Source organism: Balaenoptera acutorostrata, chromosome 1, assembly GCF_949987535.1.
Source record: "Balaenoptera acutorostrata chromosome 1, mBalAcu1.1, whole genome shotgun sequence".
NCBI classification, from domain to species: Eukaryota; Metazoa; Chordata; class Mammalia; order Artiodactyla; family Balaenopteridae; genus Balaenoptera; species Balaenoptera acutorostrata.
This window is the reverse complement of record NC_080064.1, coordinates 170063157-170081562: the sequence shown is the minus strand read 5'-3', so window position 1 is coordinate 170081562 and position 18406 is coordinate 170063157. Positions and strand designations below refer to the sequence as shown.

At 35.7% G+C, this 18406-nt stretch overlaps 1 protein-coding gene across 1 annotated transcript in view; it reads left to right on the top strand.

Annotated features, from left to right (window-relative positions):
* The window catches only part of CATSPERE (catsper channel auxiliary subunit epsilon), a 264240-nt gene that overhangs the window by 148208 nt on the left and 97626 nt on the right, over positions 1-18406 (top strand). Inside the window, exon 10 of the mRNA XM_057536226.1 lies at positions 8337-8814. Within this exon, the coding sequence (XP_057392209.1) occupies positions 8337-8814 (478 nt within the window). The remainder of the gene's footprint in view (positions 1-8336; positions 8815-18406) is intronic.

Sequence of the window (18406 nt, the reverse complement as noted above, 5' to 3'; positions counted from 1 at the left end):
ATGTAATGCAACCTTTGGAATGACTTCAGAACCATTCCTTCTTCTTCTTCAATTTTTGGGAATAATTTTAGAAAGATAGATGTTAACTTTTCTTTAAATGTTGATAAAATTCACACGTAATTTTTTTTTTGTTTATTAGGAGTTTTTAAAATTACTGATTCAAATTAATTACTGGTAATTGGTCTGTTTATACATTCTTCCTGATTCATTCTTGGGTAGTTGTAAGTTCTAGGAGTGTATCCAATTTTTCTATATTGTCCATTCCATTGGTGTGTAATTGTTAATAGTAATCTCTTATGCTCCTTTTTATTTCTGTGGTATCAGTTGTCACTTCTCTTTTGTTTCTAATTTTATTGATTTGGGCTATCTTGCGTTTTTTTCTGATGAGTCTGGCTAAAGCTTTATCAATTTTGTTTATCTTTTCAGAGAGCTAACTCTTAGTTTCATTGATCTTTCCTATTGCCTTTTTAGTCTCTGATTTTATTTATTTATGCCCTGATCTTCATTATTTCTTTCCTTCTACAAACTTCAGGCTTTGTTTATTCTTCTTTTTCTAGTTCTTTTTGGTGTAAAGTTAGATCATTTGAGATTTTCCTTGTTTCCCAAGGTAAGCTTGTATCTCTTTAAAGTTCCCTCTTAGAACTGCTTTTGCTGTATCCCATAGGTTTTGGATCATTGTGTTTTTGTTTTCATTTGTATCCAGATTTTTTATTTCCTCTTTTATTTCTTTAACCCATTGGTTGTTTAATAGCATGTTGTTTAGACTCCATGTGTTTATGTTTTTTACAGTTTTGTTTTAATTATAGTTGATTTCTAGTCTCATACCATTGTGGTTGAAAAAGATGCTTGATATGATTTCAGTCTTCTTCAATGTATTGAGACTTGTTTTCTGCTCTAGCTTGTGATCTATCCTGGGGAATTTTCTATGTGTACTTGAAAAGAATGGGTGTTCTGCTATTTGGGGATGAAATGTTTTGTGTATATCTATTAATTCCGTATGGTCTAATGTATCATTTAAGGCCAGGGTTTCTGTATTGTTTTTCTGTCCAGATGATCTATCTGTTGATATAACTGAGGTCTTAAAGTCCCCACTTTTATTACATTACTGTCAGTTTTTCTCTTATGTGTGTTAATATTTGCTTTATGTATTTAGGTGCTCCTACTTTGGGTGTATATATATTGACATTAGTTATATCTTCTTCTTGGACTGATCCCTTTATCATTATGTAATGTCTTTCTTTGTCTCTTGTTATGGTCTTTGTTTTAAAGTCTATTTTGCCTGCTATAAATATTGTACCTCAGCTTTCTTTTTATTTCCATTTGAAAGAAATACCTTTTTCCATCCCCTCACTTTCAATTTGCATGTGTCTTTACATATGAAGTGAGTCTCTTGTAAATAGCTTATATATGGGTCTTATTTTTGTATTCATTTAGCTACTCTATGTCTTTTGATTGGAGCATTTAGTCCATTTACGTAATATTGATAAGTATGTACTTATTGCCATTTTGTTGTTTTCCACTTGTTTTTGTAGTTCTTTTTTGTTCCTTTCTTCTTCTTTTGTTCACTTTCCTTGTGATTTGATGACTATCTTTAGTGTTATGTTTGTATTCCTTTTGTGTATCTATTATAGGTTTTTGGTTTGCAGTTACCATGAGGTTCATATATAACAACCTATATATAGGTGTGTGATTATTTTAAGTTGATGGTCTAAAATTGAGCACATTCTAACCAACCTACCTTTTTACCCACCCCCTTTTTTTAATGTTTTTGACGTCTTTTTTACATCTTTTTGTTTATGTATCCCTTAACTACTTATTGTGGATATAGATTATTTTTCTACTTTTATCTTTAAACCTTCCTAATAGCTTTATAAGTGGCTGATCTACTATCTTGACTGTATGTTTGCCTCTACCAGTGAGATTTGTCCTTTTACGATTTTTATATTTCTAGTTGTAGCCTTTTCTTTTCCATTTAGAGAAGTTTCTTTAACATTTCTTATAAAGCCAGTTTAGTGGTGCTGAACTCTCTTATCTTTTGTTTGTCTGTAAAAGTCTATTCCTCCTTCAAATCTAAATTATAGCCTTGCCAGGTATTTTTGGTTGTACATTTTTTTCTTTCATCTCTTTCAATATATTGTGCCGCTCCCTTCTGGCCTGTAGCATTTATCCTGAAAAGTCAGGTAATTCTCTTATGGTAGTTCCCTTGTATATAACTAGTTGCTTTTCTCTTGATGCTTTTAAGATGCTCTCCTTATCTTTAATTTTTTATCATTTTAATTACACTTTGTCTTGCTCTTCATCTTGTTTGGGACTCTCTGTGCTTCCTGGACCTGAATGTCTGTTTCTTTTCTCAGGTTAGTGAAGTTTTCTGCTCTTATTTCTTCAAAAATTCTCTGCCCCTTTCTTTCTCTCTTCTCCTCCCTTCTCTCTTCTCCCCAATAATGCAAGTGTTAGTATGCTTGATGTTGTCCAAGAGGTCTCTTAAAGTATCCTCATTTTTAAATTCTTTTCTTTCTTCTGTTCAGTTCATGCGGTTTTCACTACTCTGTCTTCCTGATCACTGATTTGTTCCTCTGTATCATCTAATCTACTGTTGATTCCTTCTAGGCTATTTTTTAATTTTAGCTATTGTATTCTTCTGCTATGTTTGGTTCTTTTTTATATTTTCTAACTCTGTTGAAATTCTTACTGTGTTCATTCATTCTTCTCCCAAATTCATTGAACATTTTATATTCATTATCTTGAACACTTTATCAGATATATTGCTTTTCTCCACTTCTCTTCATTTTTTTTCTGGGATTTTGCTGTGTTTCTTCATTTGGAACATACTCCTCTGTCTCATTTTCCCAATTCTTTGTTGTTTACTTCTATGTGTTAGGTAGGTCAGTTATGTTTCCTGATCTTATAGAAGTGGCTTTACGTAGGAGACATTCTATGGGGCCCAGCAGCACACCCCTCTGGTCACCAGAACTATATGCTTTAGTGGTGGCCCTGATGTAGGCTGAATACACACTTCTGTTGTGGTGGGGCTGACTACTATGAGTGTGCTGGTCAGTGGGCCTGGCACCTTGCCAAGTTGGCTGTGAGGCTGCTCTTTGGGTGGTGGCTGTGGGCCCACTGGAGAGCAGGGTAGGCTTCCTGCTCAGTTAGCTGTGTGGCCCAATGGGTATGGGGCTTCTGCAGCCCATTGGAGGACAGGGCTGGGTTTCTGTGTAGCCATCTGCATGGATCAGGTGAGCTCTTTGCTGGTGCCAACCTGTTTCACAGTGGGGCCATGTTAAACAACTTTAAATACAAAGTTAAAACAAATTTACACAAACTACCAAAGCTTCCCTAAGACAAATAGGTAACATGAATACCCCTGTATCAATTAAAGAAATTGAATTTGTTATTTAAAAACCTTCCCAATTTATTCTATGAGGCCAGCATTATGTGATACCACAACCAAGAATAACACATTACAAGAATATAAAACTGCAGACCAATATCTCTTATAAACAAAGATTTAAAACTTATAAACAAAGTTTTAGTAAACCAGGTCCAAAAATATATAAAAAGGAAAATACATCATGACCAAGTGGGATTTATCTTAGGAATGAAAGAATGATTTACAAGAGAAAGTCAATCAACGTAATTCACCTTATTAGAAAATAACAAAAGAAAAACTATATGATCACCTCAATAGGTGCATAAAAGCATTTGACAAAATCCAACATACACAATTGATTTTAAAAATCAGCAAATTAAGAATAAAAGAGAACTTTCTCAACTTAACAAGGAACCTTTATGAAAAACCTTAAGATAGCATTGTATAATGGTAAAAGACTATTTAGTCTGCTCAGATTTAATGTAATTATTGCTGTTGTTGGTTAAACTTACCATTTGGTATTTGTTTTCTATTAACACCATTTGTTCCTTTGTTTCTTTCTTCCCTTTCTTGCTTAAAATAAAGAACAAGGTGAGAATGTTTGCCCACACCACTTCTATTCAACATTGTACTGACAGTTCTAACAGGTGCAATGAATTAAGAAACAAGTAAAAGGAATCTGTATTGAAAAGGAAAGTGTCTTTATTCAAACATTATTAGATGTAGAAAAGCTTATGAAATCTATTTTTCAAAAAGCTATCAGGGCTAATAAGTGTGTTTACCAGATTGCAGTGTACATGATCAATGTGTAAAAATCAATTTCATTTTTATATGAAATATAACAAGTTAATTTTGTATATGAAATATATAAACATATAAATGAACAATCATAAATTGAAATTTTAAAAAATACTGTTTAAAATAGATTCAAAAATATTAAATACTTAGGGGTAAATCTGACAAAAGATGTGCAAATATGTACACTTAAAAACTACATACATTATTGAGCAAAGTAAAAGACTTACATGGGCAGATGTATCATGTTCATAGGTGGAAAAAACTCAATATTGTTAAAATGCCAATTCTTGAGAAATGCAGCACAACTTCAATTTAAATCCTAGCAGGCTTCTATAGAAATTGAGAATTTGATTCTAAAAGTCATATGGCAATTCAGGGTAGAACAAAAAACTTATCTAGAAATAAATGCCACTAAAAATGTATGAGATCTTGGTTGGAATGCAGAATATTTTAAAATTTTTAAATCCTTCCTAAACTTATCTATAGATTTGATGCAGTGTTACTTTGTGGAAATCAGAAAATGATTCTAAAAGGTATATGATGGAGTAAAGGGCTGAGGGTTAGGAGGGGTTTGGGGCAAAGGATTTTTTCTACCATGTATCAAAATTTATTTTAAAGCTATAGTAATTAAGACATTATAAATTATTTATAGCTGCCTTTTTTCATTTACTTCCACATCTCACCCTCCCCAACCTTTAGTGTGTCCAGTCATTATTATTTAAACTCTTTTAGCAGGTGTGAAGTGATATTTCATTTGGTTTTATTTATATATAATAATATAGCTGCACTAGCTTTCTTATGTTTCATGCTTATATGATGTAAGTTTTTCTATTATTTTACTATCAAGCTGTCTGTGACTTTATATTTCTTGTAAACTGCATATAGGGTCTTGCTTTTTCTCCAGTGTGACAATATCTGCCTTCAAGTTTTAATAGTTAGTTCACTTAAATTTAATATAACTATTGCTAAGGTTGGGGTTAAGTCTACCATCTTGGCATTTGTTTTCTATTAATGCCTCTTGTTCTTTGTTCCTTTGTTTCTTGTCTTCCTCTGGATGAATCATGTATTTTTCAGTATTTCTATGTTGTCTCCTATATTGATTTTTTTAATTCAAAATTATTTTTTAGTAGTTGCACTTGACTTTACAATAATCATCTTTAACTTATCAGAATCTAAATTTAAATAAAACTTACTTCACAACCGTGTAAAAACCTTATAACTATACAACTCCATTTATACCCCACCCATCCTTTGTACTCTGGTCTCATATTTATTTCTAAATATGCTATAAATCCCAAAATACCTTGTTAATATTTTTGCTTTAAAAAGTCAATTGTGATAAAGATATATAGATATAAACTGATAGCAAAATAAGTTTTTTATATATACCTTCCTGTGTGCACTTTATTTCTGTCTGCACATCCAGTGTTCCTCCTGGTTTCATTTCCCTTCAACCTGAAGAACGTCTTTAAAATTTCTTGTATTGCAGGTTCTCTCAGCATTTGTCTGTATCAAAGTGTCTTTATTTTTTTGCCTTCATTTTTGAAGGACATTTTCCACTGAATACAGAATTATAGGATGACAGGTGGTTTTTGTTGTTTTTCAATTGTTTTTAAAGCAATTTATAAAGACATCATTCCATTATCTTATGGCTTTCATCATTTTTGGTAAGAAGTGAGTCATTATTCATGTTACTGTTCTCAAATATATAATGTGTCTTTTTACTTGTTGCTGCTTTAGAGTTTTCCTTTTATCTTTGGTTTTCAGCACTTTTATTATGTGCCCAAGTGTAATTTCCTTTGTATTTATCCTGTTTGAGGTTCAATTGAACTTCTTGGATTTCTGGGATTATGTCTTTCATTAATTTTTGCTGTTCTTGGACATTATTTCTTCAAATACTTCTTCAGCACCATTCTCTTTTTCCTCTTCTTCTTGGATTCCAAAAACATATATATGAGACCATTTAATATAGTCCCACAGATCTCAGATGACCTGTTAATTTTTTTTCAACTCTGCTTTTCTTCTTTGTATTTCAGTTTGGTTACATGCTATTAACCTCTCTTCAAATTCATTGCTCTTTTCCTCTTCTTTTCTCAGTTTACTCTTAAATCCATCTAATAATATCTTTATTCCTGGTATCATATTTTTAATTTCTAGCATTTCCATTCTGGTTTTTTTTTTTTTAATCATTTACGTATCTTGGCTGTAATTCCCCATCTCTGCATTCTTGTTGCCCATATTTCCACTAGATCTTCTGTGTTTTATCATAGCTATTTTCTTTTTTGCCATGCCTGGTATCTTAGCACTGACAGGATTCCAGAGAGCTCTTCATATTTCACAACTGAATCACCAGCTTTCCAAACCCTAGAAGAGCCATCTCTGCTCTAGAGTCTAGCTGCCAGCTTTTTTTTTTTTTCTTAATCACTGAAGATTTCTCTTTCCTCTCTCATCAGCCCCTAGATTTTCTTGCCTTGGGAGATCTCTATCTCTCTCTCCTGATTCCCTGACCCCAATATAGCATGGAGACTGCTTTATACTTTCAGTAAAGGCCACACATATCTCAGAGGGAGAGTTTTTCTCAGCTTATCCTACTCCCTGTCTATGGTAGCTGAGCATCCAGAATGCTAATGGATTTCTCTCAACTTTGCTGCCTTGCTGCCTGCCCCCTCCCCATCTTCAGGAGGTTACTGCTTTATATTTGGGAGAGACCCTGAATGCATCAGAGGGATTACTTAGCTTTCCTGCTTTGCCCCAAGACCTTGGCTTACTGTACCCAAGCACTAAGTGAAGATCTATAGGAAAGAGTTTTGGGTGGGTGAAATCTCATTCCCTGTCTGGGGCTAATTGGAATTCCCATCTATCGTGTTTATGACAAATTCCCCTTCCCATCCCTCTGCCAAGAATAGTGAGAATAGCTGTGCCTTTTCTATAAAGGGCTCATCATTTTGTTTCTAATCTATTTCCCTTTTGAGAATTGTTTCACACTCATTTTTAGCAACAGAAGTTCTAGGCTTTAAATTGAATCTTTGTTTGGTAAAATGTCTTTACCCCAAATGGTCTCTTTTTTAAAATTATCAGTTCGATTTCTGTCTACATCCTGTTTGAGTATAGACTAAATATTTGTACATTAAATAGATATACAAATTTATTTAGGGAGACAAGATGTGCACAAAAGACTCCTGTTGATTGTCGTGGACATAGAAGTTACATTTTAAGTAAAACTCTTTAAGAATTAGAAACAGCTGGGGAGGGGAAACAGGGGGAAAGGGAGACCTTGGTTCCCTGAATGAAATTATGCCCACTGAATTTCAAACATAGCAGTCTGTGCATGGCCTTCCTCTCTAAGAGTGTCCATAAAATGGTAGTATTGTTTTGTCTCAGGTTTTAAGTTCTCTCTTCTCTTTAGCCAAGGAAGTTTGAATTCCAAAAATAATGTTTGAAGTATCCTTATTTTTTTTCCCTTGGTTATTTATTTTAAATATAACAGTGTGTACATGTCAATCCCAAACTCCCTAACTATCCCTCCCCTCTATGCTTCCCCCCTGGTAACCATAAGTCTGTTCTCTAAATCTGTGAGTCTGTTTCTGTTTTGTAAATAAGTTCATTTGTATCATTTTTTTAGATTCCGCATATAAGCAATATCATATGATATTTTCTCTTTCTCTGACTTCACTCAATATGACAATCTCTAAGTCCATTCATGTTGCTGCAAATGGCATTATTTCATTCTTTTTAATGGCTGAGTAATATTCCATTGTATATATGTACTACATCTTCTTTATCCATTCCTCTGTCTATGTAAGTGTCCTTATATCTTGACCTTAGTAAACATCAGCGTCAAAGGGGCACTCCTGGCCAGAGTGGATAAATACATAAGAAAAGAGAAGGTTGATGCTCTTTGAGGATTTAAAAGGGAATTAAGAATAATTATTTCTACTGATAGGAAAAGTATATAAAATAATAAAATTACTGAAATATTTATTTTTATGCTTGCGTGTAATATATTTTCATGTAATATATTTCTATGTCTGAAGCATTAGTCATAAATATAATAAAAATTAAACCTTAGTAGTTACTGTTTTATTTTTAAATGTAGCAAATTAGAAGATGGGAACTGCTAACACTGTCCCTAAAATCAAAGATTGTCTAATTATTTTCAATTTTGTCACAGGATAAAGGAAGAAGAAGCAGCATGGCAATCTGGACAGAAAATGAGGTTTATCTTGGATATGCTTTGCTTAAATTTGTTAAAATAATAACTACTGAAAAACTGAAAGAACTTCTAAATATGTCATCAGCTGCTACTCTGACTATACACAATGTTGAGTATACAGGACACCCTTTGGAACTTGCCTTGTTATTAAATTACTGCATTACATGTAACATCATCAAAACGATTTACCTAGTGATATACAATGAAGATACAGAACAGTGGGTATTCCAAGACTTTGCATTAGATGTCACTACTGACACTTTTTTAATTCCAAATTTTATATATTCAGCAATGCCAGAATTAATACTATGGGACAAACATAGGATCTACTATTATTATCATAATTTCACAGATACTGGAGTTTTACAAACACCTACAGAATTTGGAAATCTATCAAGATTATCACATAACAGCACTATTCATGATGTTTTTATGGGTAAGGTATTCTCATTCTGCAAAAATTATTCTAGATTTCGTAATAGATATCTTGCTTATGAAGATGTAATAATTTTAATGGATTAATATATGGTGCTTTTGATAAAGGTGCTGTTTTACCACTTTTAAAATTCTATTAATCTTTAAAATTCTATTAATGTTAAGTAGGATCTCACAAAGCAAAATGGCAAACTCAGATTCTTTTTTCAGAGGTTCATTTTGGTCAATCAGCAGATACATATGCAACTTACATATGCATTTTCAATGTATGTGTTGTTGTATTCATTTCCTAGGGCTCCGATAACAAAGTACCATAAAATGGTACAAACTTAAAACAGAAATTTATTGTCTCAGTTCTAAAGGCTAGAAGTCCACATTCAAAGTGTTGGCAGGGCCATACTCCCTCTGAAAGCTAGGGAATCTTTCCTAGCTTCTAGTGACTTGCTGACAAACCTTGTCATTCCTTGGCTTGCAGCTGCATCATTCCAATTGCTGCCTGTGTCATCACATAGAATTCTTGTGTCTTCACATGGTCATCTTGTTATAAGGACACCAGGGCCAACCCTATTCCAGTATGACCTCATCTTAAATAATTATATCTATAATGACCCTATTTCCAAATATGGTCACATTCTGAAGTAGTATTTGGAGTTAGAAGTTCGACATATCTTTTTTGAGGGGACACAATTCAATTAATCTATAACAGGTGTTGTAGAGTTAAATAGATCTGTTTTCAAGTCCATGAACATGTCACTTAACATTTCCAAGCCTCAGTTTTCTAATCTAGAATATAGGACTGACGTGTTGATTAGATAAGGGATTGTATATAAAATGCTTAGAATAATACCTGGCAAGTGGTAAACCTTCAATTAATAGTAGGTATTCTTCATGTTATTATTCCTGAGGTAGTGTACTAAACATTATAGGAAATGCAAAGAAATAGAAAGTTTAATCCTCAAGGAATCTAGTTAGGAGATAAATTAACCATGAAATTTAAAGTAGATATTACTGTAATTAGTCTTTCTTGACCCCATATCATCCTTCAACTCTCAACCATCCAGTTTTGCTGCTCCCCTTTACAACAAAACTCGAAGGAGGTATTGCCTAGTTTTACTTTTTCCTCTTTCTCTAATTCTCTCTTGAATCCACTCTAATCAAATTTTCTCAGAAACTGCCCTTATCAAGAGTTTCAATGACTTCCACTTTTCTAATCCAGTGGCAAATTTTCAGTCATCTTTCATGATCTGGCAGCAGCATTTGAAACAATTCAACATGACCTTTTTCTTGAAACACTTTATTTTCACTGAATTTTAGGGTATCGCTTTTTTGGTCTTCCTCCTACTTCACTAGCTATTCCTCCTCAGCCTCTTTTCCATTCTCATCTTCTTAATTCCTAAATGGAGAATTACCTCAGGGTTTGGTTCTCAGACATCTTCTGAACTCTATTTACATCCATTCTTTGCCCTCCATCCATGACCCCTAGCCTGAACTCCAAACTACTATTTCCTACTACCTTCTTGATACCTTCACTTGGATGACTAGTGGGCATCTCAGACTAACATACCCAAAACTGAATCCTTGTTTCCCTCACCCACACTTCAACCTGCTTCTTCCCTAGTCCTCCCCTATCAAGTAAACAGCACTTCTTTTCTTCCAGCCACAAACCATCACCTCATCCTTGAATCCTCCCCTTTTACATCCCACGAACAAGCCATTATCAAACCCTGTTGGCTATATCTAAAAAGTGTATCTAATATCTAACCTTTTTTCACCATTCCCACTCCAGTTCAAGCCCCTATCCTCTCTAGCCCGTACATACAAGAGATTTTTAAGTGGCCTCTCATCTTTTATCCTTGAGTCCACATCCCTAACCAGAGTCCACCTAGCAGCCAGAGTGAGCCTTTGAAAATATATGCAAAATCATATTATTCCTCTGCTTAAAACCCTCATTTGGCTTCTTATATCACTCAGAATAAAATCTAAAACCTTTAGCATCACCTGAAAAACAATATGTGATCTGGCCCAGGACTCTGATGTCATCTCCTATCCCTCGACCCTTTGTTCAGTGTTACTTAGCCAGACTGGCCTCTTTGCTATTCCTTGGATATCTACTGTTTCTCTGGAAAGCTACTGCCAAGAATATTCCTCACTTTGATATCTACATAACTCTTATACTTAATTCAGGTCTAAGTCCAAATGTCACCTTATCAGAGAGCTCTTCCCTGACCCTGACCTAACTCCCCTGCTCTGCCCCTTACACTTCTTTATTTTGTTCACAGCACTTATCATCACCTAACAAATGATATGTGTACTTATTTGTTAGCTGAATCTTCCACCAAAAAAAAGTTCTGCATGACATCGTTATATTTGCTGCTTTACCCACAATATCTAGAACAGTATATAATAAGTACTTTTTGGAATAAATAATTGAAAAATATTCATTGAGCACCACTATTTGTGAGGCATTCTGCTAGGGGTTGGAGATATAGTGGTAATTTGAACACAATTCCCACCCTCCCATAGTTTACAAAATTGCATAGGATAAAGACAAGTTAACATGCAAATAGAGCAACATGTTTAATTCTATGATAGAGACAATATAGGAAGCTATGGAAACACACAGATTGAGTACCTTACCCAAATTGGGAGACATAGAAGTAGGGAAGGCTACCTTGAGGTAGGGAAGTGGTATCTAAACTGAGATCTGCTGAATAAGCCAGGGTTAGACAGTGAAGACAATTGATGGGGTTGGTGTGCCCAGTGACCCAGAGACAGAGATGACAGGATACTTTCCAGAACTTGAAAGATGATAAACTGCTGAAACAGAGTTCTGCAGAGAGAAAAGGGATGAGTCTCTTCTGGAGAAATAGAGTCCAGATTATTAAAGACTTCAAAAGTCGTATGAAGAAATTGGACCTTCTTCTAAGGCCTCTAGGGGGTTCTAAAGAGTTTTAAGCAAGAGAGAAGCAGGATATTTGTGTTTTTAAAAGACCATAGTGAAAAGAAGATAAGGTCAGAATGATAAATTGGGGATAGATTTTAGAGGACCTTAAAGTTTGAATATTGTACTGAAAGCCATTCAGAAATGCTGAAATAAAAAGTTTAAACAGTTTATAAGTATATGAGATACGAAGTTAAAGGTCCTCAGCCTTCACTATTTCCATTTCTCAGATAACCCATTATTAACAAGTTCCTGTGAATTTATCCAGACTTTTTAAAAAGCAAATTCAAAATATAACAGGTGAACTCAGACAAGTTGACAGAGTAGGAGGACCTGAGCTCACTACTCTCACAAACACACCAAAATTACAACTATTTACAGAACAACTATTGATGAAAAAGACCAGAAAAGATCTACAACTAAAGATATAAAGGAGGAACCACAATGAGACTGGTAGGAGGGACGGAGTCACAGTATACTCAAGTCCCATATCTCTGGGCAGCCCACAAACAGGAGACTAATTATAATTGCAGAGGTTCTCCCCAAGGAGTGAGCAGTCTGAACCCCACATTGTGCTCCCCAGCACCAGATGATGACTCCCCAGAACATTTGGGTTTGAAGGCCAGTGGGGCTTACTTTCAGGAGTTCTGGAGAGCTGTGGGAAATAGAGACCCAGAAAATGTCACATGCTCCAGGACCCAGAGCAGAAGTTGTGATTTGAAAGGATCCTGGGTCAGACCTACCTGCTGATCTTGGAGAGTCTCCTGGAGAGGCAGGAGTAAAATGGAGCTCATGCTGGGGACACAGACACTGGCCACAGCCATTTTTGAGAGCTCTTTCTACCACATGGACCCTGGTGCTGGCAAGCATCATTTTGGAATTCTCCCTCTAGTTTATTAGCTTCAGGACCCAACCCTGCCCAACAGCCTGTAGCCACCACTGCTGGGATGCCTTGGGCCAAGCAACTAACTAGGTGGGGACACAGCCCTGCCCACCAGCAGACAGGCTTCCTTAAGACCCCCAGAGCCCACAGCCACTCCTGGACACAGCCTTGCCCATCAGAGGGTCCAGGACCTGGACCCACACACCAGAGCTCAAGCACTAAACCCGGAGCCCCCAAGGCCTTGTAGCCAAAGACCCCAGGATGCAGCTCTACCACCAATGAGCAGGCACCAGCCACCAGAAAGCCTGCTCTAGCCTTGGGACCAGCCTCACCCACCAGTGGGCAGACACTAGCCACAGGACAACCACAGGACAACCACAGCCCACAACCTGGGGACCCAGTGGACCAGCACCAACCTTGTGACCAGCTGGAACCTGAACCTACACATCAGCAGGCCAACACAAGCTTTGGAACACTCTGGACTCCACATCCAGCTGTGTCAGGAACTGGACCCACCCATCTGAAATCAACTCTGGGGCCCCTGGGCCCTGCAGCCAGACCTGAGGACCCAGTTCTGCCCAATAGTAAGCTGGCACTAGCTCCAAGACCTGGATTCACCCACCAGTGGACAGGCATCAATCCCAGGATTTCCTGGACCCTAACCCCACCCACCAGTGAACAAGCACTAACACTGGGGACCCCTGGGGTTCTGCAGCCCACCACCTCATGATCCGGTTCCACCAACCAGTGGCTGGCAGACTCCTTAAAAGGCAGAGCCTGGCAACCAACTGGATTTGGAGCCAACAAAGCCTACCAAGCCACCCACAGTAGTCAACCCACCACAACAGAAGGTCATATGCAACCCACATAGGGAATGACCCTAGAGTATATAGCTCAGGTTATGAGAGGGAAGTGTGCTACTAGGATGCATAGGACATCTCCTACAAAAGGCCACTTTTCCAAGGTCAGGAAACATAACCTACCAGATACAAAGAAATAAAAACAACGTTAGGCAAAATGAAACAACAGAGGAACATGTTCCAAACAAAGGAACAAGATAAAATCCCAGAAAACTAAGTGAAGTGGAAATAAGAAATCTACCCAAGAAAGAGTTCAGGGTAATGATCATAAATATGATCAAAGAACTGGGGAGAAGAATGGATGCACAGAGAGATAAGTTAGAGATTTTTTAACAGAGTTGGAAAATATAAATAACCAGAGGTGAGTAATACAGTAATGAAATGAAAAATACACTAGAAGGAACCAACATTAGAGTAAATGATACAGAGGAATGGATCAGCAATCTGGAAGACAGAGTAGTGGAAATCACTGATGCTGAGCAGAAAAAAGAATGAAAAGTAATGAGGACAGTTTAAGAAACTTCTGGGATAACATCAAGCATACTAACATTTGCATTATAGGGGTCCCAGAATGAGAAGAGAGAGAGAAAGGGGCCAAGAACACATTTGAAGACATAATAGCTGAAAAGTTCCCTAACCTGGGAAAGAAAACAGACATCCAAGTCCAGGAAGCACAGAAAGTCCCAAATATGGTCAACTCAAAGAGAACCACAAGACACATTGTAATTAAGATGCCAAAACATAAAAATAGAGAATATTAAAAGCAATAAGGGAAAAGCAACAAGTTACATACACAGGAACTCCCATAAGGCTATCAGCTGCCTTTTCAGTAGAACCTCTGTAGGACAGAAGGGAGTGGCATGATATATTTAAAGTGATAAAAAAGAAAAACCTACAAACAAAAATATTCTACCTGGCAAGGATTTCATTCAGATTTGATGGAGAAGTCAAATTTATACAGACAAGCAAAAGGTAAAAGAGTCCTGTACCACCAAACAAGCTTAAAAAGGAATGTTGAAGGGATATCTCTAAGCAAAAAAGAAAAGGCCACAACCAGAAGCATGAAAATTATGAAAGGAAAAAGCTCATCAGTAAAGGCAAATATACAAAAAAAGTAGAAAATCAACCACATACACAGATAGTAGAAAGCTTAAACGACGAAAGTAGTAAAATCATCTATATTCACAATAAGCAGTTATGGGATGTACCAAAAAATTAGATGTAAAATATGATGTCAAAAACAGGAATCACGCAGGGAGGAGAGTACAAATGCAGGTTTGTTAAAATGTGTTTGAAATTCAGAGATCAGCAACTTAAAACAATCACATGTATATATACATTGTTATAAGTAGACCTCATGGTAAACATAAACCAAAAATCTATAACAGATACACACACAGAAAAGAGAAAGGAATCCAAACATAACACTAAAGATAGTCATCAAATCACAAGAGAACAAAAGACGAAGAAAGGATCAAAAAGTGCTACAAAATAACTGCAAAACAATTAACAAAATGGCAATAAGAACATACATGTCAATAATTATTTTAAATGTGAATGGACTAAATTCTCCAATCAAAAGACATGGCTGAATGGATACAAAAACAAAACACATATATATCCTGCCTACAAGAGAGTCAATTCATATCTAAAGACACACACAGACTGAAAGTGAAGAGATGGAAAAAGGTATTCCATGCAAATGAAACAAGAAGAAAGCTGGGGTAACAATACTTATATTGGACAAAATAGACCTTAAGGCAAACACTGTTATAAGAGACAAAAAAAGACATTACATGATGATAAAGAATCAATCCAAGGAGAATATATAACTATTGTAAGTATATATGCACCTAACATAGTAGTACCTAAGCATATAAAGCAACTATTAATACATATAAAAGGAGAGACTGACAGTACCACAATGAGATTGGGGACTTTTAAACCCACTTACATTAAAGACAGATTATCCAGATGGAAAATTAATAAGGAACATTGGCCTTAAATAACACATTAGATAGAATTAATAGCTATATATAGAGAGAACTTTCCATCCAAAAGCAGCAGAATACACATACTTTGCAAGTGTACATGGAACATTCTTCAAGAGAGATCACATACTAGGCCACAAAATAAACCTCTTAATTTAAGAAAACTGAAATCATACCAAGCATCTTTTCTGACCATAACACTATGAGACTAAAAATCAACTACAGGAAAAAACTACAAAAAACACAAACACATGGAGTCTAAACAACATGCTACTAAAGAACCAATGATCACTGAAGAAATCAAAGAGAAAATCAAAAACACCTGCAGACAAGTGAAAACAAAAACACAACAATCCAAAATGTATGGGAGACAGCAAAAACAGTTCTAAGAGGGTAGTTTATAGTGATACAAGCCTACGTCAGGAAAAAGAAGTATCTAAAATAAAAAACGTAACTTTCCACCTAAAAGATTTAGAGAAAGAAAGATAAAAAAATCCCAAAGTTAGTAGAAGGAAACAAATCATAAAAAGCAGAACAGAAATAAATGAAATAGAGATGAAGAAAACAATAGAAAAGATAAATAAAATTAAAAGCTGGTTCTTTGAAAGTTAAACAAAATTGATAAACCTTTAGCCAGACTCATCAAGCAAAAAAGGTAAAGAGCTCAAATCAATAAAGTTAGAAATGAAAAAAGAGAAGCTACAAGTGACACCATGGAAATACAAAGGAGAGAAGCAAGAAGAACTACAATCCTGCAGCCTGTGGAACAAAAACCACATTCACAGAGAGATAGACAAGAGGAAAAGTCAGAAGGCTATGTACCAGATGAAGGAACAAGATAAAACCCCAGAAAAACAACTAAATGAGGTGGGGATAGACAACCTTCCAGAAAAAGAATTCAGAATAATGATAGGGAAGATGATCCAGGACCTCGGAAAAAGAATGGAGGCAAAGATCGAGAAGATGCAAGAAATGTTCAACAAAGATCTAGAAGAATTAAAGAACAAACAAACAGAGATGAACAATACAATAACTGAAATGAAAAATACACGAGAAGGAATCAATAGCAGAATAACTGAGGCAGAACAGAAAAGTGATCTGGAAAACACAATAGTGGAATTCACTGCTGCAGAACAGATTTTTAAAAAAGAAGGAAGAGAAATGAAGACAGCCTAAGAGACCTCTGGGACAACATTAAACGCAACAACATTCGCATTATAGGGGTCCCAGAAGGAGAAGAGAGAGAGAAAGGACCGGAGAAAATATTTGAAGAGATTATGGTTGAAAACTCCCCTAACATGGGAAAGGAAATAGCCACCCAAGTCCGGGAAGCACAGAGAGTCCCATACAGGATAAACCCAAGGAGAAACACGCCGAGACACATAGTAATCAAACTGGCATAATTAAAGACAAAGAAAAATTATTGAAAGAAGCAAGGGAAAAACGACAAGTAACATACAAGGGAACTCCCATAAGGTTAACAGCTGATTTCTCAGCAGAAGCTCTACAAGCCAGTAGGGAGTGGCATGACATATTTATAGTGGTGAAAGGGAAGAACCTACAACCAAGATTACTCTACCCAGCAAGGATCGCATTCAGATTTGATAGAGAAATCAAAAGCTTTACAGACAAGCAAAAGCTAAGAGAATTCGGCTCCACCAAACCAGCTCTACAACAAATGCTAAAGGAACTTCTCTAAGTGGGAAACACAAGAGAAGTAAAGGGCCTACAAAGACAAACCCAAAACAATTAAAATGATAATAGGAACATACATATCAATAATTACCTTAAACGTGAATGGATTAAATGCTCCAACCAAAAGACACAGGCTTCCAGAATAGATACAAAAACAAGACCCATATATTTGCTGTCCACAAGAGGCCCACTTCAGACCTAGGGACACATACAGACTGAAAGTGAGGCAATGGAAAAAGATATTCCATGCAAATGGAAATCAAAACAAAGCTGGAGTAGCCATACTCATATTAGATAAAATAGACTTTAAAATAAAGAATGTTACAAGTGACAAGGGAGACACTACATAATGATCAAAGACTCAATCCAAGAAGAAGATATAACAATTATAAATATATATGCACCCAACATAGGAGCACCTCAATACATAAGGCAACTGCTAAGAACTAAAAAAGAGGAAATCAACAGTAACACAAAAAGTGGGGGACTTTAACATCTCATTTACACCAATGGACAGATCATCCAAACAGAAAATTAATAAGGAAACACAAGCTTTAAATGACACAATAGACCAGATAGATTTAATTGATATTTATAGGACATTCCATCCAAAAACAGAAGATTACACTTTCTTCTCAAGTGCGCACGGAACATTCTCCAGGATAGATCACATCTTGGGTCACAAATCAAGCCTCAGTAAATTTAAGAAAATTGAAATCATATCAAGCATCTTTTCTGACCACAGTGCTATGAGATTAGAAATCAATTACAGGGATAAAAACGTAAAAAACACAAACACATGGAGGCTAAACAATATGTTATTAAATAACCAAGAGATCACTGAAGAAATCAAAGAGGAAATCAAAAAATACCTAGAGACAAATGACAATGAAAACACGATGATCCAAAACCTATGGGATGCGGCAAAAGCAGTTCAAACAAGGAAGTTTATAGCTATACAAGCCTACCTCAAGAAACAAAATAATTCTCAAATAAACTATCTATCCTTACACCTAAAGGAACTAGAGAAAGAAGAACAAACAAAACTCAAAGTTAACAGAAGGAAAGAAATCATAAACGTCAAGAGCAGAAATGAATGAAATAGAAAGGAAGAAAACAATAGCAAAGATCAAGAAAACTAAAAGCTGGTTCTTTGAGAAGATAAAATTGATAAACCATTAGCCAGACTCATCAAGAAAAAGAGGGAGAGGACTCAAATCAAT